The sequence below is a fragment of the Aptenodytes patagonicus genome, chromosome 2, assembly GCF_965638725.1.
Source record: "Aptenodytes patagonicus chromosome 2, bAptPat1.pri.cur, whole genome shotgun sequence".
NCBI lineage: Eukaryota > Metazoa > Chordata > Aves > Sphenisciformes > Spheniscidae > Aptenodytes > Aptenodytes patagonicus.
This window is the reverse complement of record NC_134950.1, coordinates 129,188,601-129,216,423: the sequence shown is the minus strand read 5'-3', so window position 1 is coordinate 129,216,423 and position 27,823 is coordinate 129,188,601. Positions and strand designations below refer to the sequence as shown.

The following is a 27,823-nucleotide window of genomic DNA, read 5'->3' as shown; positions in this document are numbered from 1 at the left end:
GATTGTCAGTGGCCTTTCTCTGTGTGTGTTTGTGTTCACTGTTTGTTCCCCACACCCCATGGTGTCTCCTCTCCAGGTTGGGGTGTGTGGTGGGGGGGTCGCTATGTCGGATGACGATTCAAGGGCCAGCACCAGCTCCTCCTCATCTTCATCCTCCAACCAACAGACAGAGAAAGAGACAAGCACGCCTAAGAAGAAGGAAAGCAAAGTCAGCATGAGTAAAAACTCTAAGCTGCTATCTACCAGTGCCAAGAGGTGAGGCTGCAGTCAGTTTTCTCACTGATTCGCTGCATCTTCTCTCCTTCCTCATTTTATTTTACTCTGTTCCCCCACTGCTCCCTTGCTGCTCCCATTCCTCATCTCTAGCCCTTATGCTCAACCTTGCCACATGAGCTGCCATTGTCTCACTTTTTTCAGCGTCTCGGTGCAGTGAGTGTCTGCCCAACTTCTTCTCTGGTCTCTTTTCCTGCTTCTTCCTCTGTTCCATCCCAAATATTTTCCTGTCTTTTCTTCCTCTGGGCTGTTACTCTGTCCCTCAGTTATTTCCACTGTCTTTTCCTTTTTCCTTATTAGCATCAGTTATAGGGATGGTGTGGGATTGGCATTAAATTCCTTCTCTGCTACTGGAAGCTATATGGTCCTGAGTAAGACTTTGCATTTCAACGTCAGTTTCCCTTTCTGTAGGTTGGGATTGATCTAGAGTGGCTTTTTTCTTTCCAGGACTGCTTTGGGGATTAATTAATGTTTGTGAAGAGTTTTGAGTTTGCTTGCACTGGGGAGTGCGCTCAAGTGCAAGGGGTGTAATATAGCCCCAAATCTTTTCCACCAAACACATTACTGTTGTTTTGTCTGCTCATCACTTATATTTAATTTTCTGTGTATGGTTGGATGTTGACTAGAATAAATAATCCACAGCAGGTCCACTTGTGGACATTCTGCTTTAAAATAGTTTTTGCTCACAGCACAGAGTGGGTTGGGTTTTTTTGAGAATGAAATCATTTTTATTCCAGACTAATCTCTACATGGGGGAGAGATGCCTGCATAGAATAGTAATTCCAGAACAGCTACGTCAGTTTTCTTCACCTGGACAGACTCTTATAGCTACTCGTTTAAATAAATGAATAAATAAATAAATAGTTACCCTTTCTTATTTATTCTGTGTTTCACCTGAATTCAGCACCATCCTGCTCCAGGGAGCTAAGCTGACAAATGGAAGTTTTCAAGCAAACTTGCAGTACTTCAGTAAGAATAGTAAACCATCTCACTGAACAGCTTTGCCAAGCAGCACAGAGAGGTTGTATCTGTAGGTGTCAGAAGTGACTGGGGTTTTATGCAAATGCCCTGACGTCGCAACTGTGACTCTGTGGCTTTGTAGAATTTAGGCAGTTTGGTTATTCCAGATCTCCACTCCGCGGGTTTCCATGGCAAACTGACATAGATAGTGGCAAGTGGTGTTTATGTGTCGTGTCCTTAACTATTTTAAAAAGAGGATTGTAAACTGCCTAATATGAGAAGGCTGTGGTTCTCATGTATGACAAGTGGAAGAGAGGCAGAAGATGCCGGCTGAGTTTAAAGGAGAAGAGAGGTAGACTGAGTGCTGGGTGGGGAAATCTGGAGGGGAAGCCTGAGTGACAGTAATGGGACTCCAGGGAAGGGGATGATAGCTGGTTGGGCATTTTGTGGCAAAAGCAGTGTGAGCCCAGAATAGTGTGGGCAGGGAGGACAGGGTGTTGTCTGAATGCAGTGAAGAGAGGGAGCATCTGGAGTCCTGAGGGAGGGGACGTGGGGATGTTGTGTGGCTCTTGAGGGTGAAGAGAGGGGAGAATTGAAGGTGGCAGGAATGTGTAGGAGCCTCGGAAATAGATATTCACCTTCCTTTAAGTGTCCTTGGGAATGGCGCAGTTATTCACTCCCTTGGGGCTGGTGTTTTTTCTCAGGATGGTGATGGGAAGCTGGGCGGGAGAGGGGGGGAGCCAATTTGGCAATGACTGTTTCTCTCAATCCAGCAAGACAAAATTCCTTTTCAGACTGCAGTTTCGTCCTAGCCCTTGGTGCATCACATTTGCAGAGGGTTTCCCTCATTTACAGGCTGGTTGGCAGAGTAAGGCGGACAGTCTTTTCCCCTGCCCCTATGTGGTTGGCATCTTTATGGGAGCATACAACAGTGCACCTGTCAGGTTCAGTGCACGGTGCCTGTCTGCTTTTCTGTCCATCTCTGTAACAGGGTGCCTGTCCTGCTTAGTGTGTTTGGACTGGTGGGAGGCTGCAGCTGAGAGTGCCTCTCTTACGTAGTGTTGCAAGCTTGCGGTGACAGTATGTCTGTAAGGCGTATGTGTTAACTGCTATCCCACACGGTGACTTACCTTTGTTCCTTCTCGCTTTTATTGCCACAGGATTCAGAAGGAATTGGCTGACATCACCTTAGATCCACCTCCCAACTGCAGGTTGGTGTCGATTCCTTGCCTGAGGAGGGTGGGGGAAGGTGAGGGGCTGAAGTGTGCCTGTGTGTGTTGTAACTGTCCTCAGAGGCTCTGGGTAGAGCAGAGGAATGGCTGTTTAGGTGGCCGACGGTATTTTTGTGAATGCTTGGATGACATTAAATAGTTTCCAGGTGGGGGGGCCTCCAGAGATTGTATGTGTTTTGATACGAGTTTTCTGTTTGTCTGGGGGGTTGTTTTGTTTTTGGTTTTTTTAACAATTGCATTTCAATCTTGTTATACTGCTTTGTGTGTATGTTTCCGAAACTGGCCTATAAAGAAGAGTGTGAAAACTTTCTCCTTGTTTGTTTTTTCTAGTTTATAAATCTAATGCCTGACTGCACTAACCTTATATAAATAAGAGTCCTGCCAAGGAAGCAGAGAATAGTAAAATGCTACGAGCTTTTTAGCTCAGTTCTGTTGTGAACATAACTTACAGTGGAAGAGAAGCGTGAATTTATCATGCAGTGGGTGCCCTACAGGAGCACACGTGTTAGCTGATGAAATAACAAGCAGGGATATTCTGTTGCCCTTTATAGAGCAGCTTGTCTTTAAGTATGTTTTAGAAACTTGTACCATTTGTTTAAAACATCTAGCAGGTTGATTTGGTTCATTGCATGGTGGCCCGAGCCTCTTTGCATTTGGAGAGGAGGCAGTAGTAGTGTAACATCCTTGGTTGTGCTTGTTCATTCGAGAGGAAAGTGGCTTTCGGTCTGGTCTGTGTTCACTGTAGTTGCCAAAGCACAGCTCTGTTCCTATCTTCTTGCTGTGATTGAGGTTTGAGGCTTTTTGATGTTGGTAATAGCAGAAATAAGAGAAAATTCTGTTTATAAATAACTACTTAAGTTGGTCTTTTTAGTATTGAGTTGCCACCCACAAGTGCACATGAACCTTTTTATTGAAGCTTTTTGCCTCTGTTAGTCTGCAGGGAGGCATTAGCACAAGAGTTAGCCTGACAAGTCCAGAGCCACTCTTTCGGTACCAGTCCCAAGGATCATAAGTAACGAAAGGAGGGATGGGATGAGGCATGTGAGTAGAGGTCTAGGCTGATACTAAGATTTTTGTGCTGTTCGGAAGATATCCGATGAGCTCTGAAATCTTTAGCTGTGACGATAATTGTTTTAGTGACGATAATGACTGCCTGAATATTACAAGAGCTTCCAGCTCTTGGGCTGGAGGTGTCTGTCCTGTCTGCGTCCTGGCTTTGTGTCAGGATGAAGTCCACATGCTTTCCCCTCCTCCTCCCACCATAACTTGATTTTCATGGGAACAAAACCCAGAAGCACAGCTCGGAAAGGCGCTGTGGCTTGCTCTCTAGATAACCGAGTCTGGGTGATCAAGGTGGTGGGATTGCAGTCTATTGCAAATCTATCCAGAAGTTGTGATAGTATATGAGTATGTCAGATTGCAGGTTTCATCTGAAGGTTTGTGTAAATAATATTAGAACCCTAATTTGTCCTTGTTTCAATTGGCATCATTCACAGGTAAAGATGAGCTAGCAGACTACCTGTCAAAACAGAATATGGTTTTGATTTTTCTTTTTTTAATTACATAGACCACTGAGGATAATGCACTTCAAGGCCCACATAGTAAATTTGTGTTGTTTCAGCCTTTATAACTATTTCTAATGGTAAAAATTAGTTCATAGTACAAGTAGTGATGATTAATCTTCACCCATAATGCAATTATAAGTATTCTGCATTCCTTCCGACCTTCAATTGAGTGACTGAAGGCGGGCAACTCTTGCAAATAATACATGAAACTGGTGTAATTGTTACTGTCTCTTAATATGTTGATAGATAGGAAAACATGAATGGAAGGGGGAGGGTGTGTGACCAAAGGAGTTTTGGTATTGCTCATCTTGGGGTGAAGTCATCCTACTTCAGTAAAGATAGTGCTGAGAATGAAGGAGAACAGCTCTGCTTATGGCTAACGAGGTTCCAGTTGCACAGCCAAGCACTGGGAGTTTGCTTCTGTAGCAGCTGGTTTGTAAAAGGGGAGGCAGGTGCCGATTGCCACAACAGTGAGATGAGTTTCAGCTATCACAGTTAGGGGGAAAGTTCACCTCTTGTGGAAAAAGAAATAGAAATAGTCAATTTGTGAGTATGAGGAGATTAAGCAAGTGAGAGACTCTGGTTGCTGCATGACGTTTAAGGTTGCCAAAATTTGCTCTGGGGAAGCCTGCTGACAGTGTCACTGCTTTCCTTTACTTTTTTTATTTTTCCCTTCGTATGAACGTTATTAGCATGCTGTGATGGAGGTATTAAATACATAGTTCCAGAACTTAGTTTCAATTTCCTGCCTTCATGACTTTGCTTATCCTCGCCTTTCCTCTGACCTCCAGCCCCTCATCTCTCTGCTGCCTTTGTGCCTCTACAGACTTTTTTCAGGTGTCACTGGAGGAGAGGGCAGTCCTCTCTTTTTAGGCATCTCACTCTCTCCTGCAAGACTAATCTCAAAATTTACATATTCAGGGAGCTATATACGATATCAGGTACTACCTATTCTGCTGTCAACTTTAGGGGTGCCAAAGTCTCAGAAGTCACATTTGAAAATGTGCATCCGAAATGGTATCCTGTGTTATGTTGGAAATGTCATGTTCTTTTTTTTCTGCTGGACATTTGTTCTCACACCATCTTCGTATTTTCCCCTGTTCTGTGCCGTGCCCCGTGTTTGATAGCAGTTCATTGTTGGCCACGCTTTAATTTTTGGCCTCGTTGCAAAGTGCTGCTGTTCTTCCAGTTTTATTGCAGTAATGGGAGTTGAAGATATTTAACACATCCCAGAGCAGCTCTGCATATTGAAAGAAAAAGCTTTAGGTTGTAAATGATTTTTAGTAAGAACTGTTTTATTTTTCTTCTTATAAAACACCACATATAAGATGCAATTACAAATAATGAAAACCATTTGATATTTCAAACAAAATAGCTTAAAAACAAATGAGTTTCATTTTTATTTTTGTAGCTTGCAGTGACCGTATTTTCATGTGTGTAACCCACAGATCATCTGTTTAAAAAAAAAAAAAAAAACAAAACCAAAAAAAACCAAACCCCAAGCACACTCAACACCCTGTGATTGAGCAGCTGTGTGGGTTTTACACATATGTGGGTAATATGAGGGGAAGTTTATCCCAGAACTTCCTCTCCCCTCTGTAGTTTCCTTGCTTCTGGTTTTCCATAGCTTGCCTGTGTCCTCCAAATGCTTACCTGTGCTTGTCTCTCATTGACTGCTTCATCATCCCATGTAGTCCCTTTGCCCCTCAGATCTCCCTCCCCAGGCTGTGATTTTGATTTTATGCAGGCTAGGACAGTTATTTGTACAGAAGTGCAGAATACGTGCATGGAAATGCAGTATATGTTTGGCCTGCATTCAAAAAGTAGATTTTTGGACTTGAAGACATTTTCTAAAAAGATATATTTAATACACTTTACAAATTTGTGGATTCCTGATGGAGGCAATGCTGTCCTCATAAGTGTCCTAGTGTAGTATATGTATAGCGTTTGGCTACTTCTGAGTTGTTCTTACCCTCTTCATCGTTTTCGGTAGGCTGGCGCTGTAGACGTCTTCAATTTTCTGTTATCTGCAAGATGATTTGACTTCTGATATTAATACTGAGTTATGAAAGTTAACTGTGGCTTTCAAGTTCAAAAGGTAGTTAGCGGTTAGTATGAATTGGAGAATAACTGTTTGGACCTGAAGTATTTCAAATCTTTTAAAAGGGTACCTGGTAATATCTTCTCCTACTTTGTATTATATCAGAAAGTTATAACTCATGTTTTAGAACTCAAAGAAGGTACCTAGAGACTTTGAACTTTTGGTCTTCTCTGTACGTTGGTGACGGAGTATGTTGTGTCTGTGCGTTGGGTCATGGAAGTCTGCATCCGCGACTGCCTGCAGATGTCGAAATACGGTTCCATCTTGCTATGTAGGCAGCCCTGATCTTTGTTTGTAGATAAGACTTGTATTGTGCCAAAGCTTTCCTTCTGTCACTGTGACAAGGTTTCTAAAGCTTTAACAGAAGTTAATTAAAGCTTTGAGTGCTGTTTATTCTCTTTATGTCATTTATTTGACCTCTGTATCTAAGCATCTCCTGATAAAGTAAATCTGCTAATTGCTGTGAGGTTATGAAATAAATGTTTTTCCCCATTTTAGGGATGGGGAGTTGCAGCACACAAAAACCAAGTGACTTGTCCAAGGTCATGCAGGAAGTCTGTGGCAAAGTGGATAAATGAATGTAAATCTCCTTTGTTTCAGGCTAACTTGCAGCTGAGCTGTTCTGCTGGAACTGTGTGTATCAGTCGCATTATGAGCAGGGCTTTGAGTCTGTGCTTTATTGGGTGTCTGGTATTGACTGTATGTAAGCATGGTAATTTAATGTTATTTTTCCCATCTGTGTAGAGGGACCAAAATGGGTATTAACTACAATTAATGTTTTTTAATCTTTCTTACCCAAACTGAAACAAGTTTGTTTCCACATGGCTCATTTAAGTCCATATAGGCAAGACCAGCTGTTACTTAAACAAAAATAATTTTCAAATCTTTACTGAATGAGGCATTTGCCTGCAAGGCTTACCATTGCTTCAGAGTAAAATGCTATCACAAATTAATTATTTAAATAATAATAAAATACAGTTGTGTTTCCTGGCTCCTTCAGCCCAGTTTTTGTAAATTCACAGAATAAGGACCAGATCTCCCTGAGAGTCTTGTGAAAGTTAACTGTCAGCACTTAATAAATATATATCTCAGTATAGATGGTAGAGAGAAGTGTTCTCCACTATAATGTGTGGAATAGTCATAGTTTTCAAAACTTTGCAATGTGGAATTAAGATTTCTTGGCTAGAGAGAAGTCTGTAGAAAATGTGTGGCTCAGAGGCTGTTTTGAACTCAATAGTTTCATATTATAATTAATATATTTCCTCTACATACCATGAAAGTCTGGCATTTGTTTTGATTACATTTGGTTTTATGGTGCTTGTAATTTTTTGCAAATGTATTTTTCTCAATACCCCCAACTCCAATAATGCTTTAAGTGCTTTTGCTTTTAAATCTGGTGTATTATCTAAGGATGGACTGTCACTGTTAAACTATAATATCGGTGGTGTTTTTATTATTTTTATGCTTGGAATAGTCCTTTCTGAACATAGCCATTTTCTAGCATAAACTTTCTGGTCTTAGATTTTGTAATTAAAAATCTTAATTTCAGTAAGGTCTTTTTTTTTTTTTTTTTTAATGTGTACACTCACATTATTAGAGCAAGAATGACACAAATGCTGGGTTTTACTTCCTTGTAGAAATAAAAAATGCAGATCATGTTTAATGAAAATTATCAGCTTGCAAAAGTGGTTTTAGCGCTTTTCCCCCCTCGTGTTGTTTCTCTGAAATGGGAGTGTTTTCTGTGAGAAGTTTCCAGCCATAGGATAGGAAGGACCTTCATAATTAGTGCTGTGTGTAGTTGAAAAATATCTTTTTGTCATATAAACTACCATTGGTTCAGCATTCCCTCCCCCCTTTGTTTGGCACATGATCCCTGGAGAAATAACTCTTCCTTTTGAAATGGTGTATTAACTAATTTAGAGATCCTCCGCAGCTGTGTATGGTCTAGCTTGCAAACCATAAAAATAATACCATTTCTACACTCAGTGAATTCAAAGTATGTGTAGGTAGCAGCTCCTGCAGGCGAAGTCCTCTGCCTGACATACTCAGACAATAGCTGCACAGGAGCAGCTTCCTTACTGTGGATTGATTAGTTAATATGACAGGAATTCACCTTTCTGAAGATATTCCTGTTTTTATTTATTGGCTCCCTTTAAAAATCAGAAATTTTTTGATGGCCAGGCTGCTCGGACGCTGTGGCAGGAGCTGGCTGATGCTGTGGTAGATTTTGTTTGGCACATCCTGGCTCAGTAATTCCCAGATGAACTGCATTCTGTGCTCTTGCATGCCAAACATCGGAACGATGGATCTTGAGAGCGGCTGTGAAATTGTATCATGGCTAAGAACAAAGAGGATTGAAATCCCTTCTGTGCACACTCTCTTGTATACCACTTAATTTTATTATTTGACTTTCAGCTTTGCTGCCCTTGGAGGGCACTGTGCAACTGTGTTTATGATGCTGCATATGTGTTTTATGTGACAAATCCTAATATTTCTTCTTGGTTATGCAGTCTTTAATTTGGTTTCGTTTCAGTTGTATCCCAGCTCTGTCTGTCTAGATTTTTATATTGGGTATGTGTATAGCAGCAGGCTATATGTCTGGTTTTGTTTTAAGAAATATTAATGATATATGTATATATATAGTACTTTATAGACATAAGTTGGAAACACTGTGTGGAGTATTTATACTTTAAGGGCTTGAATTTATCTTGTCTTTTTATACGAAGACAAAATTATCCACGGAGAACTGGCTAGTCTAGGGGATTGAGAAAGTGATAGGGGATGGTTTTGTGTTTGAGGATTTCAGCAAGGGCAGGTTGCTAGTGACTGAGAGCTTTGTGGTTTCTGAAGAGGTTTCTGAAGAATGGGTTAGTCTTGAGAGCCGATAAGATGCCGTCTGACAAGACGTTAACTTTGGCCCCGCTGTCAAAGGGGGTTGTGCTGGGAATGGAGACAGAGCTCACCTGCGTCGGTACAAGTTATGTCAATGGATTAAGGTTATTGATGAGTTAGTGCATAGCGAAACTTCTCCAGCCTCTGCCTGCGCTCTTCTATAATTGTACATGACAGACCAGCCTTCCATACAGCACCTCTCTAAAAGTATTTAATGTGCTAAACAAAAAGAAGATATCATTTTATGTGAATGGGTTAAGAGATTATTGCACATCTGTGCAGACTTGCTCATCACGCACAAAGTTAAGGGCTATGCTTTCTCCACCAAAGAAAGTGCTTTAAACTAAGTTAAATTAATGATGTAATTTAGTCATTATAGTAGAATCTTGCCAATCTGTACATTTATTTGAATGAAATAAGTTTATACTTATTTTTCCCTCTGAGGCTTAACAGTGGAGGTCTAAATACTGACTTCATTATTTTACAAATGAACTAGAGAACATGTATTGTCAAGTACTATAAATAAACTACAACTGTCAAAATAAACACTGTACGCTCTGGAATTCTTGTTTCTTTTGCCAATTTGCAAATTTCAGCAACATGCAATTGATCTTCCAAGGCATTTGTGTAAAGTGTAATGGTTACTACAGTGCACTTAATACATACTTTCTGTGCATGAGGGGCTAATTGACATTACCAGGAGAATATATCACAGATCTGTATGCTTAACTTGCAACATCCAATATGCAATGATCTTTTCTTTATTAACCTGGACTCCCTGGGATGGGAGGTGGAGGAGAAAAGGAGAGCGGGGCATGCAGATTGTAGCTCAGGGCAGATGTAGCATTTGATTCCCCATGCTCCCTCCAGTCTCTTCCATGATTTCACAGCTGCAAATATAGATCAGGTAAGATTAAGTTGAGCTGTTCTGAGAACTGGGTCCAGGCCAAGTTTTGGCAGTTCATTTGTTTAAGAGAAAATACAAAGTAATTGGATTAAAGAGGCTGTACGATTAATGATGCAGAGTCCTGTTAAATTTCTTTGCTTCTGTATTTCTGTGAATCTGTGCAGAATTGAGGGCTTGATTCCTCCAAAGGCTTCACCTTTTAGAGTCAAAAGTGAGTGTAAACGAAATCAGCATGTTTGTTAGATGGATTTTGCACTTTCTTTGTATCAGTGTAATGATTATTTAAGAGATTAGAGAATCTCATTTCTCATCTTTTCCTGTGGAGCTGCTGGACTTGCTGGAAGCACAGAGAATCTTGAACTGGGACTGAGAATTGTAAAGGCAGTAGTAAATGCTGTGGGCTAGAGGGGGAGACGCTTCCTGAGGCAGGTGGACTGCTAATATTTAATGCTATTTCTGCTATGGGTATCTGAGCAATAGGTTTTTGCCATTGAAGCTAATTCCAGTGTCTATTAAGGAGATATCAGGAGAGGGGTCTTGGGGTCTTTTTTTCTTTCTTTCTTTTGATGGCTAGGATCCTACAGAGAGTTGCACACAGGGGTGAAAAGACCCACAACATTAAAAATTAATTCTGAAGTCGAAGGTGTCTTTTCATGATAAATGAATTGATGAAAAGAAGAAAAATAATTCTGGTATGGATTCAGAACTTTGTCAGTTTTTGGAGACAACAGCGAAGCTTCAGGGCAGTAGTGATCATTATACAAGGAATCCTGTCAGGGTAAGTGTCTCAAAGGTTTTGCATGCAGTTTGAATATCTTCACTGAAATGTTATGGTGCTAATTTAGGTGATAACTGTTATGGATATGTCATATGTTTGAAATTTTCAAGTGGACAACTTCTGGAAAGTTTCTGTGTGTTTATTTGGTATTGTGAACAAGTGTATACCACTCTTGAGAAGTGGCCTATAAATGGTGGAGGAAGTGCAATATATTTAATTAAAGCAGCGTTTAACTGTTGCAGATGGTTTTGAAAGATTGCTAAAATGCACACTGTTGTAGTAACATAGTTTGAAAGCAATTATATTAATACTGCAGTATACCACAAAAGGTCATTTCATCAGAAGTTTCTGATCAATCAAACTGATTGTTGTAATACTGTATTTGCACATTATTTCCTGTATGTCTTGGTAACCTTTTTAAAGGAGATAAATTAGGTGATGCATGCAAGCGTTTATAGTTGGTGTCCTCCTTGACTTCCTTGTAAGTAGTTTATCAATAAGAATTGTCTAGTTTTGTTTTTGATGGGGTAATTCTCAATTTGAGAATCTCATCATATTTGTTCTTTGGCTTCTGATAAAAGTATTTATGCCTACTTACACTTGGTCTGTGGGAGAGAGGGAAAAGACTGAAGGCTTTAAATAGCTGTGCCAAACAAAATCTCAAAATATCATGAGTCTGACTAGAGGTCTCCATTGCATTAAAGCTGTGGCTATACTTTCCTTCCTACTTCAAATTGAACTTCAACACCTACTTCAAATCACCCTTGTGATCTAGGAAATCGGGGAAGAAGATATATGGTAGTGACAAGAGTGACCTAGGAGATCTAAGTTTTGAATGTAACTAGTGTCAGGCCTTCAGCTGCCCTGCTGCTTGTCTTTTAGTCACATCCCAGGATTGAAGTCCCCAGTGAAATTGTAATACTTCCTTTAGAATAGCATTTTTCCAATTTTTTCCATCCCTTCACTCCCGTTATGAGGTTAATCAGATTGCAGGCATTGGTAAGACTGAGACAATGAATGAGTTGCAGGCGAGGAATGGAAAAGGACATAAAACCACTCGAGGCAGAAGGGTGTTACGTTCCTATGGACAGCAAGATTGTGCGAGGCGTTAACAGTGATTGTAAGGGACAGCGGAGAGAGATGGCCCCATCAGGATGGCTGAGGCAATTTTGCACCGGTTGCTGAAAACAGTTGTGGCAAAGGTGGAAGCGGAGACAGACTGATTCTTTGTCTGCTCCAGCAATTTAGTTCCACTTTCTTATTGCCTTCTATAAGGAGGAGAAGAGACAGGGCATCCTCCTCGTGAATGAATGGGGAGGGCCATCCATGGGCCAACCTCTTCTTGGGCATGAGTAAATTTTTAAAACAGGCAAGCATGCAAGCTGCAGCAATAGTTTTTGCTGTGCTGCTTGCATTATACCTGGGAGGCAAAATATTCATATAGCAATAAAGTCAATACATTTATACAGTCTTACACTGTTTACAATGCTCTGTAAATCAAGAAGGCACAACCTACTATACCTTGAAGAATACATGTAACAGGTGCCCAACTGTATCTTTGCAGGCCTCCTTGAACTGCTGCATGAGCCACACGCGGCTCTTGAGCCATGGACTGTCCTCCTGTATCTTTAGAAGCTCATGAGCGAGGTGTGAAAAAACAACCTGAGGAATGGGAGAAGAAAATTAGGGGAGCGATAGCAAGAAAGGAGCAGAGGGAGAGAAAGGCAGACATAGAAATAGAGAGAGGGGGCAGAAGAGGGAGAGAGAAACAAGTAAGCAAGGAAAAAAAAAAAATCACTTGAAATTCAGTCAATCCCAATCAAGTAGAGTAGTATTAAAGATACAAAGTTGCAAATTTAATTTGTTGAAGGCCCTGTGAACCTGCATCTCCCAAAAGAGCACACGTTGCTTTTGTAGCAACTGGAAAAGAAGCATGACAAGAACTGTTACTCAGTAAATTCCATAATACTAGAAACAGAAATATTCACTGAAACTGTTAAGTGATCTTTTTAGAACAGATTAAGTCCTTCTGCCCAGTAGGCAGTGGAGTTCTGGAAACTGTTCCTGCAGGAGGTTGTGGAGGGAGATAGTATCAGCACACTCAAAAATGGGCTGAACAAATTCCGGGGCAACAGGTCCGTAAACAGATTGAAAGAGGAAAGTCAGGGATGTGCCCTTTAGCATCCCTAATCCAGTGGCTGTGGATGCTGCGGGAGTACAAGGGGAATGGATTGTTTCCTCATTTCACTCGACGTTGCTTTTAGCCACGTAAAATGTTCAACTTCTGCCCTTTATGGAACAGTTCTTGCCTCTCTTCTTTTTATGCTTTGCCGTTTAAAGCAAGCCCTCATTTCCTGTCAGTCAGCCACTTCTTGCTTTTGTGAAGGGTTAACCTTCATGCATTTGTCTTGCTGAATTTAGACTGTAAAAGTTTCAGGGCAAAGGACTTCTTTCATTTTTGTCTGTGTTTGCAAAGTGGTATGTAAATTTCTAGCTATGTTTAAATGTTCTTTAATAATAAAGTAGGTTTAGTCCTTGGGCTTGTAGATGTTTCCCTATCCTCTCTTCCCAAAAAACTGAAGTTCTGCATATGTTGTGACATTGCATTTTTTTTTTTTCCGTATCTGATTGAGGTAAATAAGTGAGTTGTTTTATTCAGCAGCTATTGTATTATCTTGAATATGTGATTTGGTTATTTTCCGGTTTTATGCACATCAAGGTTATCACAGCTGTTACTTTGTGATACTACTACATTGTAACAGGATAATGTCTTTTGAGATATATTAGTGTTGTTGGTTGTTTTGGTTTTTTTTTTCCTGGATAGTGGCAGAGAAATAATAAAGGTGTCCAACAGCTAATCTCTTTCTTTGCTGTCTTTGTGCTCCTACTTCACCTTCCACCTCAATAACTAGGAGGACTGTAACTATTTGTTACGGAAATATTAGTTAAATTGCAGAGCTATTACATGTGCTGAGACATTCCAATTTAAAGTACTTAGTATTCAGTGTATGTACTTAACTCCTAATGACTATAAATATTATGTTACATTTGAAGTTTTGTAATGTATCAGTTATGTCTTGTACATTGTTTTTTCCACAGAAAATGCAAATTTTCTAACCCATAGACAGTGCAAGCTGTACTTGCTACATTGCTTTACAAGGATTTTTGCTTTGCTTTTCATAGTAGTCTTATTTATGAGGAGATGTAAAGTTCAGACAAATATTTTAGCATTGAGATTGTTCAGGTGCATGTTTCACTGCAGTGCTAAGTAGCACAGAACTAGCCATTTAGGACATATTTAGTAACCAGTACTGGATTTTGTCAGGAAAGACTGAAAAATAGGGATTGGATAGCGGAGCCTTTGTATGGTAACACTTTGCAGCGGGGATGTGATGAACTGGCAGCGTCCATCTGTAAGCTGTAGCAGCAGAGTAAAGGGCTGAGGGTAAATGGGGATGTGCTGTGACCTCTCTCATGGCTGGCTGAACAGCTGGATGGGATTTGTTAGTGTTTCACAGCTTGGCTTAAAGAGAGATAAGGAAGGAGTGCTGATTGGGGTCTGGATCTGGGAAGGAGGCTTGTCTGTTACCTACTGAAGTCTGTTCTATTTGAGCAGTCTTCATCAATTCAGAACGAATGGGGAAAAAAAAGGATGGAGCTAGAGTTGATGGATGAACTACGACACATTAGAAAAGAGTGAAAATATAGGGTGGGGTTAGACATGACCCTTAAAAGCAGAGAACGATAAGGGGGGGGAAAAATGCATTTTGCCAGATCCCTTTCCAGTAGTAAACCTGCCAATCTCTTGCACAGATTCTCAGCTCTCTCTGTACTTCTTTCCTAGGCTCTCTCTTCATTACAATCCAATGTGTCCCAAGACACCAGTATGGTGTAAGTTCTGCAAAAGACAGCTAGCGTGCCTGTTCTGGCCCATGGAGCTGGGCCTCTTTCTGCAAACCATCACAGGCTCGTAAGGAACAGTGCTAGCGTCTTCTGTCTCCTTATCCTGCTGAGCTGAGCAGGTTCTGGCTCCTTCTCTTTCCTGATGGCTGCTCTGTTCCTTCAGCAGTAAGCCATTACATCTGCCAAAGTCTGCAGCCCGTGCCTGCAGGGAACTGAAGAGGCAAGGTTCTCCTGTTGACAGAAAGATGTTTATGAGGAATTAAAAAATAAACAGACAAAACCTTTCTTGTCGTATTAATTTACTTGCAAATGAAGTATCAGTGATCAGCTAAACTACTGAATGTGTATATAGGTTTTTATTTTTTTTTTTAATTGCTTAAGTATTTGGATCATGAATCAGAAGAGCTTGATAAGGGAAAGAGGAAAGTGTTTTTAAAGTACTTAAATAGTCAATTGGGATAATCCTGAGTGCAAGGTAACAGAAGAATTTACATTTGTCATCTTTCTTTATGTGGTACTCTTTGGTCATTGGAAAAGTGTATTTTATTATCTTGAAAGGTTTCTAGTTAAGAGGATGCATCTAAACTTCACTTTGGGATTATGAAGACATTTGACATGTGCAGTAGGTGAGCCTGTATGAGTGTTTACACAGCAGACAGCTGTATGCCAGGCAAATGCAGGATTCTTTGGTCACTATTTTTACTAATCTTTCTGTCATGCGCACATTGAATGACACATCTGGAAAGTCATCTAGTTGCTGTTTTAGCAAATGGTTTCTTTCCAGGGGGAGAATCTCGTTTTCTGGATATTAAAAAAGTAATGGAACTGTGATGTTTGCTTAGATTGGCTTTCCTGGAAGATAATGTGTCATATCCGAATGACATACTAGGTCGAGTGCTAAATTTCAGTCCTTGCTGAAGATAGTGAATGAACTGTGTCCAGAAATGAGTGGTTTTGTATGTCCCTGTTCATATTACTAGAGTTCAAGGTCACTAGAAGAGTTCTGGGTTTTAATGTACAATAAGTATTGTTTACCCATTCTTTCTTAAAAAGTGCCAAACTCTTTACTAAACTGTGTGAGCACCTTACTGTTTTATGTGGAGCCAGTGATTTTCTTTTTCTCAGGTGGTTATACACAAAGAGGATAAGCATTTTTTTTTTCCCCCTTCCTTTTTTTATTTATCAATTATGCTGAGGCAGCTGGATGGAAGAGTGCATCTTGCTTTTGGCTTCTGAAGAAAAGATCTCTTTTTTTGTTTAGTGTGCTGGGTTATATATAGGGTTATTCTCTAGTAGGGATTATCTAGTATGATTATGAGGTTATCCTCTCTTCCAAAGGGTCATATATGTGATCTCTGGTCAGTAGGGGAAAAACTCACACTTTTGACCTTTCTGTCTCTTTGGACCCATTAGCTGTTGGACATAGTGGTGCTTCTAAAATTGCTTAATTGTTCCAAAGAGATCATTTGTGCTTACTCCGTTATTGCCATTTGATGCTGTCTCTCTACACACTGCCAAAAACCCACGGTATATTACATTTTTATTGTTATGTAAAGCAGCTGTAAAACAAACAGTGCGGTTGTGTAAGTGTATTTGAAATCTTTGCTATTGGCTACTTAATTTTTCCCTTTATGTCTCTAACTTTTACATTTATAGTTTTGCCACCGCAGGAAGCTAATGAAAAGCAAACATATAGACTGTTTGTTTAAAAATAATAATAATGCCATGCACAGATGCATGTTGCTTCCTTATTCATATTTATTATCCTGTTTCGCAGTATAAGAAAGGCTAGGGCATGCTGTGCTGGGGTTTGGTTTTTTGGTGGGAGGATTGGGGGTTTTTTGTCTTCTCTGTGCATTGGTTTGACTGTTACAGTCCTCTGATTTTAAGAAACTTCAACAATTGCAGAGCAAGTGAACATATAGCAAACAGAAAGAAAAAAAGATAAATGCATGTGCAGTAAGACATTGTTCTGGATGAGGGGAGGTCTGTTGAACTGTTCTGTTTTGTTTTTTTTTTTTTAATATGTGCATGCCTGTAGGGAATCAATCCCATGTGCATCCTTAGGACCCTCACAGGATTATGAAGGGTGATTTATTTTATGTGTTCAAGCTTCTCTTTACAAGTAGTACTGAAGAAAACAAGGGATTAAATTGTCCTATTTTTTTTTATTCTCTCTGTACCTCTTTTGGTATGTAGTAGAACTGCACGTCTCAGGAGTAAAATTATGAAATGCATATATTTATTAAGGGTCTGACTTCCAACATTAGCTGTTTACAGTGAGAGTACTTGTTGAGATGATGAGTCTCTTGATCATTCTTTGCCCTAGTGGGAAAAGTGTGTAAAAACAGCACAACAGCCACTGGGCAGCCTCTCTCACAACTTTTCATCCACGTTGGTTGCAGCTGCTAAGACATTTTTAATAGATAGATTTTTCTTAGTTTAAGCTATTTTTCTGCTTTAATTGGAGCTTGCATAGCTTAGATCCTGCTTTCCACTCTATTCAGAAAGATACCTGAACTCAGACACCATTGAGTCAGAGCTGCCTTCATTCTGTAGCCTGTGCTGGGGAGGCACACATACTTGTTGGGGGTCTGCTTTACTTGGATAAAGGAACAGAAACAAACTATAAAGATGAAAAGATGCTCAGGAGGGGAATGCGTACTTGGATTTTGCCAGCAGTTAAAGGTAAATCCTTTACAGCAAGGAAGGCTCCAAATAGCACCTCTTGATATGTGTTTTGCATATATAGGTGAATTGTTCAAGAAGAATGAGAATATAATATAGCTGCCAGACTTCAAGTTTGAAATAAATGAAGTAGATTTTAGCTTGGTTTTTATTTTGCCCACTATTTCATTTTGCAAATTATGAGGTAATTAATAATAATTTACAAATTTTAAAACCACTAGATATCTGTACAACAGCTCTAAGGGAACAGTGTTGCATCAGATCTGCTTTTTGTTAGTGGTGTGTTTAGAGCATGCATGTGTGTGCAAACACCCCTTTTGCATTCACTTACCAGAGTGCAGCTGTATTTCTGAGAAGGTAAAGGGTTATGTTCTGTTCAATTTCCCCATCGTTCCATTCCCCAAAATGTGCAAAAATAGCTGTATGGAAAAGAATTATTGTAAGATCAACTTTCCTTCAGCATTTAACTTGACTTGCAAAAGTTGACAGAATACGTATTTTCCTAACATTACATCACCCAGGAGAAGCATACATGGGAATGTCTCTTAAGTGCAGGCAAAACAGACTCCAAGGATAATGCTGACTTGCCACAGTTAATCCCAGTGGTGTAAAGAGTAAGGCCAACTTCTTGTTGTGACTGAGAGCAAAAGGTGTTAGCTGGGATCAGTGCTGCAGTATTGTATATTCTTGTCATCATTTTGTAGTAATTTGCTACAAAATGATAATATAATTCTAGATCTGCTGTTATGGAAGACTGTAAGAGTGTCTGTGATCTGAACAAATATCTAAGCAAAGGGGTTGAAGTGGGCTAATTCTCTTTTATCAATCCTAGGTGGTCTTTCTGCACTTCTACAGTGTTATTATGGTAGCAGTAGCTGTTCATTTTAACTGCCACTGAACTGAGTTAGTACATCTATGGAGGCATACAGATTTTGTGTGTGTGTGTATAAACATTTGCATGTTTATACACACATGCATATTTACTCAGATTTTATATGAGAAATAGTGTAGGTATGATCAGAACAAGATATAACTGTACCTTTATCACCCAAGTTTGTTAAAAGATGTCATACATCTTTAGAAAACTTGATCTGAATGTCATCACGCTCAATTAGGACACCTCATTTTGTATTTCACCCACCTGGGTTTCCTTTTTCCATCCAGTCCTCCTGTCAGCAAGTAAGAACTAATTGTGCTCTTGTGCCCTTCGCTAATCATAGCAGACTGGTGGCTTTCCCCCAGTCTTTGCAGACCTTTGACTTGGAAAAATGAACAACTTGACTGTGTAAGAACACTTTTATTTGTTTCATAAACTGTTTCATTGTTGAAAATATATCTTTAAAAGAAATAAATGTAATCCAAACGACGTTTGGATCCAAAAGAGTTTCTCTGCTCCAGAAATTTGTTTACAAGTCCTGAAAGCTGGTCACATATAGCTGATGCCTTTTCACGTTGTAACTAATGTTTATTAATGATGCTGGTGTAAAGATCAAGGATCCCATGATACTGCAAAATGAAGCGTTGCAATGTAAGCTTATTTTTCCTCAAGTACAGTGTTGTTTCCCTTAAACATAAGAACAATCAGATTATTCAAAATAAAGAGGCTGTAGTCCTCATTTAAGTAGCACAACATAAAAGGACTATGATCTTGGACTTCTCAGATCCATTAGTTTTGTATTTGTCCTTCTGAATTACTGTCTTGTTGTGATTTTCGGTACCTAGCCTGGGAGAGAAGTTTGGCCAAAGTCATGGAAATATCTTTCAAGCATACTCTATGCGTACTAGACAGGTGGCTAAGATTTCATACAGAAACTGCCAGACTCCTGAAGTCAATTTTTTCCTGCATTCTGTGGTTTTATTTGGATGATTTGATGCTAGTTTGGATGCAGCTAACTGCACCAGTGTCTCAGTCATTGGAATGTGAGGGAAGTTGGAATTGTGCTCCGTAAGCCACGCTGCAGGCTGGTATTGGATCTGAGGGTAGGTAACCTTTGTATTTAGGGATCAGTCCTGTAGCCGAGGTAACACAAAAGCTCTGTAGTTTCTCTGAATTGTCCTTTTCTGTCCTGCAATAACTAAATCAAGCAAGATTTCCACTGAAATTGTAACAGCGATGTCATCAGCCTGTAATCCGGTGAAGTCCCTCTGAAATCTACTTCCACTGCTTTTATAAATTTAATGCCTCTACATAGAGATTCCTATTTTATGAAATGTTTTGTTTGAGGTCATGCTTGTGTTTGGTGCAGCTTTCACCCAGATAATGGTAGCTATATACAAATACAGAGGTACACCCTTCCTGCAAGTGCCCAGAAACGTCATTGCAAGTGCCCAGAAACGTCATTGCAAAACTGTGGCATTGATCCCTTTTAAGCCATTCATCCATGACCCTGATGATGGCACCTGACAACTTGCTTATGCTCACAAAGTAAGTTGGAACTGTTGACTGTAACTGCTTCTACAGTGAGGTTTAAAATAGCATGCTGAATATGTGTGATATCAGAGGTTTGGGTGACATTAAATGATAGGTTCTTTTCTTTTGCATTTTTATTGTCCCTCTCCCTCACTAGCATCTTCAGCCACACATGCTATATTTCATTTGGTTAAAGTTTGTGGTTTGTTTGTTGTTGGGTTTTTTTTTTCTTCAAATATAAGCGTACCTGCGTTGAATAGGGGACCAGTTTTTTACACTTGTAGTAGTTGTTTTCTCATGTTCTCTCATAAGCCTCTTGCTCAGAGTTCATAAAGTCTGAGTTTCTTTACTTCCTTGTTCATCTTTCTCTGATTCTCCTAGTAGACAGGCAAGTTTACTCTGTCTGGAAGAACACAGCCAGGATGAAATACTTCAGTCATTTATTTAACTGTTAGCTTCATGCTGCACTGAATACTAGTGCAGAAAGAAGAACATAAATTGGAAACATCTGCTTTCTTTTTCTCATAACAGAAGAACAAAGAGATATGTTCTATTGAAATCAAAGGTGGCAAATAGAAGAGTAATAAAAGGAAGGTATTATATGTCTTTCACACATATAATTAGGCTATGGAACTTACTGTCACAGGAAATTATTGAGGCCAAGAACATAACAGGATTTGAAATAGAATTGGGCAGGCATGTGGCTATCATGAATGTTCAAAGTTAGCCTTATTAATTATGGTGATTTCTGAGCAATATTAAACCCATGCTCCTAGGCCTAAGCAAGTTTATCTTGAGATGTTGTATCAGAAGAGTGTGCTTTTTTGTGTTCCTTCAAATTAAACTTGCCTATGGAGTAAAATTTACTTGAATTCTGAGCGTTGCATGGAAATCCTTTTGTCTAGTCCCAGCTTGTACATATGCAAGCATTTTTCTCCCTCCCTTCTTCCATATATGTGCATACACACCTGTGTTATATCTCTTTGGGACTGGATATCCTCCTCACATATTTTCTTTGTCCCTTTCTACACCCCTTTTCCACATCCCTTTCCATATCAGCTCATCCCAGGAATGACCATTATGCATCATGTCTGAGCAGGTTGCACAGGAATGCCTATAGAAATGACCTACAAAGTGAGCAATAGAATCCGAGGACTTATGAATGATTAATACCTACACAGAGCAAGAGCCACAACGTTGATTAAACTTGAGTATGCTGTGATGAGTGAAATAACTATATTTCTGTAAAGGAAGTAATGATGGTAGCAGGCACTTTACCATGTCTTGGCTTTTTAATAAGTGGCACTTCAAGTTATGGAATTAATTCCACAGAGTGGAAAAATATCAGGAGCAAAGTAATAAATATGTTAAAAGGTTTGACTATTGTAGTTGACATTTATGCCTGCAAATCTCAGTAGAGCTTTAAACCATACAGTTCCTACACATGTGGGCCAGGGAGGAGAAATATCTTCTTGATATGCTAAAGCTGCTTTGGTTTTTGTTTTTTTAAAAAAAAAAATCAAAACCCAAAATAAAAACAAAACAAACCCAAATCTGTAGTATTAGGAAAAAAAAAGAAAAAAGTAGTTGAGCAAAAGTGTAACAGAAACAACGATTAGAAATCCCTGGGCATTAGCCAAAATACTTATTGTCTTTAGATTCTCTTCTTGGGAGTTTAGAAAAGGCAACTTGAATAAATCATGTGGCTTTAAAGCAAAGAACCTTAAAATGTCTCCTGTAGAGGAGTTCAGCTCTCTTTGCAGAGCTGTGTGCATTCCTTTGTAAGGTTCTGCTGTTCCGTAATTATCTAAAAACTGCAGTCAGATTAATGACAGAAGCAAAGCATGTTGCTTGTTGCTAAGATGCTCAGCTGCAGCATTGATTGATAACAAACTCTTAGAGTTTATTCTTCCATAAAGAATGCAATATTCTGTTCTTTACGGGATGCAGAAGCAACAAGGATACTTTCAAAAGTGTTCTTTGCTGACAGTAAGTGTGAGAATGCGGAATGCCATAATTACTGACTGGGCTAAGTGTGATGAAGCAAACCCCCAATCAAAGTGCCTTGCAGCAATCTAGCTTTTGCAGTCACTGCGGGTTTTTTCCAGGTTCCCAAAAGATTTCTCTATGTCCTGCATTGCATATGAACTTGTTCTGCTTAATTTGATGGGAGTTTTGTCATTGACTTCAACTAGCCCAGACTGATACAGAAGTACTGGCTTCTAGAAAGACAAGTACTTGACAAATGTATTTGCTAACAAGACAGATATTTCATAGAATCATAGAATCATTAAGGTTGGAAAAGACCTCTAAGACCATTGAATCCAACCGTCAACCCAACACCACCATGTCCACTAAACCATGTCCCTAAGCGCCTCATCTACACGTCTTTTAAATACTTCCAGGGATGGGGACTCTACCACTTCCCTGGGCAGCCTGTCCCAATGTTTAACCGCTCTTTCAGTAAAGAAATTTTTCCTCATGTCCAATCTAAACCTCCCATGGCGCAACTTGAGGCCATTTCCTCTCGTCCTATCGCTAGTTACTTGGGAGAAGAGACCAACACCCACCTCGCTACAACCTCCTTTCAGGTAGTTGTAGAGCATGATAAGGTCTCCCCTGAGCCTCCTCTTCTCCAGGCTAAATAACCCCAGTTCCCTCAGCCACTCCTCATACGACTTGTTCTCCAGACCCCTCACCAGCCTCGTTGCCCTTCTCTGGACACGCTCCAGCACCTCGATGTCTTTCTTGTAGTGAGGGGCCCAAAACTGAACGCAGTAGTCGAGGTGCGGCCTCACCAGTGCCGAGTACAGGGGCACGATCACTTCCCTACTCCTGCTGGCAACGCTATGTCTGATACAGGCCAGGATGCCATTGGCCTTCTTGGCCGCCTGGGCACACTGCCGGCTCATGTTCAGCCGGCTGTCAACCAGCACCTACCCCCAGGTCCTTTTCCAACAGGCAAATTTAACAAATTTAACAGCATATGGTCTGCTGCAAACGTCTGTCTTTGAAAGCAGGGAAGAAACTTATTCTGTACTGGCCTAGTGCTCGTTAAGGGCATACCTATGGTGATAAGTCTTCCCATTTTGAAAAAGGAAGGGCAGGACGTATTTCTGGCATGTGAATGAGAAAAAGGCTTAATATAGATACATACAAAGTAATGTCTTGTCCATCAACTTTTGTGTAATACTGTCCACTTTATCTCAAAAAGAATATTGGAGAAGTAGGTGGAATTTGGAGAGGAGAGATGGAAATTATTAAAAAAGAAACTGGGGGAGTTCTCATGTGAAGATACAGGGATTGTTTCCTTCAGAAAATAGACGGAATATTTGTTTTCCTTATTTTTATTCTCTAGAGAAAACAGACGGGAAGCTTATTTTCCTGTCTTCTAATACAAGAACAAAGACATATGGAATGAGATTAAAAGATAGAGAAATTTAATTTATTTAATTTTTACAGAATGAAATTAGACACAGGGATTCCATGCTGTATTACATTGCTGAAGCCAGGAATTTAGCAAGCTTCAAAAAGACTCAGACTTCTGTGGAGGGCAAAACCAGACAGAATTGCTGCAGCTTATTCATAATACTCATTTCAGAAAGGAAACGTAGATGCCTGTTTTTGAGGCTCAATCAGTTGCCGCTGAGGATGTTGCTAAGGCAGGGGAAAGCAGAAGACCTGGCAGGAGCCTTCCGATGCTCATCTTTGGCCCATTTGAAACCAGTCAGAGACAGGGCATTGGAATAGGTGGACGTCAGATCTGATCCAGCCTGGTGATTTTCCTGTATTTCTTTTGATAAGCTAGTAGAGGAACAGAGTTCTGTGACAAAATTTGCATTTGACCCGTGATCAAAGTCTTTCCAGTAATACTACTTTTATTATACTAATGGGTGGACAGAGCTTTATTTTAACATTGTTTTATAGGGGAAAACTGTGTTTAGAAAAAAATCTTTGTAAGTCATGTTATAAAATGTTTTGTGCATTATGAAACACACACGTATATACATATGTGACAAAAGCACCTCTAAGAGTAATTTCCAAAAGTATTTCCCGTAATGTTTTTGTCAAATTAATATCTGTCTCAGAGAATTGAGTCTTAAAGCTGAAAACGAGTGCATACATACTCTGGTGTAAGGTTGACTTTGCCTAATCAAATTTCATGTTTGTGGTATCGTTAACTCATGGCTTGAAAGTTACGTGCGTGAGATGTAGTTTTACATATATTTATACAGAGTGAATTAAAAAATCATGTTAGTATTGGTTAGTTTGCTACTCTGTGAATGATACTACCATCGGGATGATTTTTTGTGTGTGATCTGTTTTACTCTTCTGTGACAGGCACAGGCTTAGCAGAAGAGAACTGTTTTCAGGCAGTTTGCCTTAATTGGAAAAAGAGAGTTGTCTCATCATAACTTTTAATTACATTTGATTAAGAACCCATTATAAAATAAATTTATTAAAAGTTTGTTTTAATGATGGGAGTGTCAGCTGCCTTTGGAATTTGTCTGTTCTTACTGATTTATGAAGACGACTGTACTCTAGGGGGTTTATTTACTGTCCTTTCTGAATTGAGATCTTGGCATAGAAACTTAAATGAAGAAATACCTCTTCCTTATTTTATCTTGAAAGTTCAGATAGGATTGCCTAGACTGGCTGAGGAATTTTCTAGTATAATGTAAATAGTGTAAATGTATTTACATTGTAAACATATTGCTGTTTGAACATCTTTATTTCACTAAAAGGAATATTTGAAATGCCTTTTAGTGAGGAAAATCAAAGTGAATGAAGCTGTAGTGACTGGAAACAAATCATTTTTCTTTGTTCTTACAGCGCTTTTCCCTACCTTTGTACCCCAAATCCCTGTGATTTGTAGCTAATGATGGATTTATTTCTCTTCTTATATTGATACGTATGTAAAATTACATCAAGCGTAGGTATTAAGGCTGTCAGTTCTTCCAGGTGTTTTGCCATACTACTGTATGCTATTATGCCGGTTTCATATTTGTGCCTAATTGTAAGTAACGTATTCAGTTTTTCTTCAGAAAATTAATAGTGTAAGATTAGGTGCAAATGGTACATCTATCTCTGTGTCAGTTTTAAAGTTTTGTAGGCATGCCTCTTAATTTCTGTTGCCGTCTGTATGGAAATGGTTTACAGCATAACAAAAGTGATGCACAACTCTCAAAACATACCCAGGAACTCTCTCCTAATCTTGTCACTCTTGCTTTAAGGTGTTACTTTCAACAACGCTCGGGTTAAAAGGTTAGAAAATGTAAACTGCTGTCTCTGAAACAGTGCACGTGTCTGAGGTGTGCTTTCTTCCTTCTGTCTCTATGAAATGTAATAGAAAATCTCATGCGAGCATTATTAGAAATTAAATTAACACCATCCAATAAAGAAATGTGAATCTTTACTAAATGCCATTAAAGATCCTTCTCTGTGAACTTCATGGGTTGCGCAGGAAGTTTATGGAGAAAATATGTCTTTTTTTTTTTTAATGACTAGAAAAGCCTCCAGATCCTGGGAACATACCTGAAGTATTATTTAACATCAGTGTTTTCAGCTAATTACAGTGTAAACTTAGCATGATTTTTTTTTTTTTTTTTTTTCATGACAGCAAAAGGTTGAAACTTAGTTTAAACTAAGAATGTTAGTGGTCAGCTGAAGGAGCAAAGTTTCCAAGCCGTGTGGGACCAGGAGTGATGTTGAGGAGGATGCCTGGACTACTTGTGCTCCCTGGCAGTTCCCTTTTACTTGCCTGCTGCGGACCTCTGTCAGCAGAATTTAACTGCCATCCGTGGGTGTTGTCTTTCCAGCTTATTAAATTGTTGCTAAGTCTTCTCTCTTTGGTGGAAATCAGGGAGGAGCAGACACCTGTGTTGGCTTTTATGTGTGTGAATGTGGCGTGCTTTTTGTAAAAGGTGCAAGTGATGTAATGCCCTAAGTTGAAACTCTTATTGCCTGGCACTTCATTGTCTTTAATGTTTCCTTACATTCAGGAGATACTTCCAGACAAAAATGTCATGAAGTGAAGGCATTGGGAAGTTTGAAAGTCAGTGATGTGGGGGTTTTTGGGGGGGTTTTTTGTGGGTTTTTTGTTTGTTTGTTTGTTTTTGCTTTGGGGGAAGTTACTTAACGTCAATTGCCAAATAGGGTTCTGGAGAAAAAAGATAATTTGTGATGGACTATATCAGCCTCTTCAAGTTAAGGCGTGCAAGTTGGCCCCAAAACTGTATACATGATTTAAGAGCACTGCTTAGTCCTCTTGTGGCTCCTAATGTGGATGAAATTTAATGTTCCTAATACTTGGAAAACAAAAAAAATAAACACAACTTTAGAAGGCCACCACAAATTCCTATTCAGGCCATCCTTATGCGTGTGAAAATGCTATCAAGAAATCAAAAGCCTATTTTTGTTTTTAAATCCCTTGAAAGATTGTTGTTGGTTTTGGTTTTGTTTTTTTTCCAAGCTTTTGTCAGCTTCAGAATAATATTTACGTAAGAAAATGCTACAATAAATGCTGATTAGCTATTGACTGTCTCCTGTTTGTAACTTATTAATGAGAACAACTTGCAGTGGTATATAAACAATTTTTAGTGACTGCTATGTAGCTGGCTGGCAGCTGTGCTATATTAAAGCGTAGGTAATTTTGTTTTACTTAAAAAAAATAGTAAACTCACATCTCATAAAACTTCTAGTCTGTGCACGTTAAAGTTTCAAAACTCAAAGGCAGTGTTTTCAAATGACTTTTCTGCTAGGCAGCTTTGATAGCTTAGAATTGTGAAAATCAGTAAAGAGATGCTCTGGGTAGTGCAGCATAACTGATAATATTTTGTTGTTTTTTTGAGTAACCAAATTTTGTTTTGGTATTGGGTGGTTTGTTCAATGTTGCTGTTATCACCTGCAGTGAAATAGGTTAATCCAAATGCAGTGATCTTGATTTGTTTAGTGAATGGCAAGGAAACCGAGTTAATGTAAAGAGTTTAATGTAGATAAAGGAGAAGGGGAAGACATCCAGATTGGATTTTTTTTTTTTCTTTCTAGGTTTCATGTATCATTAAGATGCATCCTTCAAAACATAATATATTTTGATTAGCAACATAATGTTATCAGTATCAGCATTGGTATGCTGATGGGAAGCAATAGAATGATGCGGAGCCAAGACAATGGGATGACCTGGTTCTCTGAGTAACGTTGACTCTACCTATCCTTGATCTGATGGGAAAGAGACTGTCGGTGTTGACTGGCTGATGGATTTGTTTCAATTTGTAGCATATTTTTAGGGCGAGGTGGTTGGTAGGTAGGGAAGGTAAGTGGTGGGACAGGAGGATCAGTTTTAGAGCATGTGGTACATGTGCAGATTTTTTTTTCCTTAGGTGATGTTCTCTTGATAACTTAAAGTTGCATAAACTAGCAATCTCAAAATACTGCATCATCTGTTCTGAGTACAGACTTTAAACAGAATTCCTGTAGTTCAGTGCAAGAGATGGTAGTGTATCTCTAGTTTGGCAATGCATTGTCTGCCCTCTTTAAAATAGCCCTTTTCCTCCCCATGGAAGTAAGAAAGCTACTTGAGGAGACAGTTGGGAGAAGCCACAAGAACCATGTCCTTACTAGTTTGAGGAAGTTCAAGAGTCTTGTCTGCTTTCAATTTTCAGCATAGCAGGGGCTTCTTGCCAAGTGTTACACATCATCTTTAACTTTCTGGGACCAGTTTTTCCAAGCTAGTTTGTAGCTGCTGTTGCCCTTTCGATCCAAGTTATTTAGCATATGCATTTCTTGATCTACAGAATTACTAGTTACAATGAAATCCATAGAGCTAACTGATGATGATAGTCTAAGGTACCAGTCCACTATGTTATCTCAATGCTGGATAGGTAGTCTTACGAAATAGGTGGAATCCTTTTTTTCTTCACCTCCCCTTCCCTGCCCCCCGCCCGCCCCCCCCCCCCCCCCCCCCCCCAAACAGGGCAAGTGACTTTTGAAGAGACAGAAGCCTCCAGATCACGTTGGTCCAAACTTAGCAGTTTTACAATTGATGTACTACAGGGTGCCTAAATATTTATGATGTGCTGGGCTTTCTTATCCATTTATTGAGACCACTTTTCATA

The 27,823-nt window shown here is 39.5% G+C and overlaps 1 protein-coding gene across 4 annotated transcripts in view; it reads left to right on the top strand.

The window, feature by feature from the left end:
- The window catches only part of LOC143156936 (ubiquitin-conjugating enzyme E2 E1), a 45,824-nt gene that overhangs the window by 2,264 nt on the left and 15,737 nt on the right, over positions 1-27,823 (top strand). For 2 of the 4 annotated variants that reach the window (XM_076331195.1, XM_076331196.1), the window contains exons 2-3: positions 167-255; positions 2,394-2,444. In XM_076331195.1, the coding sequence (XP_076187310.1) occupies positions 167-255; positions 2,394-2,444 (140 nt within the window). Of the gene's footprint in view, positions 1-76; positions 256-2,393; positions 2,445-27,823 lie in introns of all 4 variants that reach the window. The other 2 variants (XM_076331194.1, XM_076331197.1) reach the window with 1 other exon arrangement.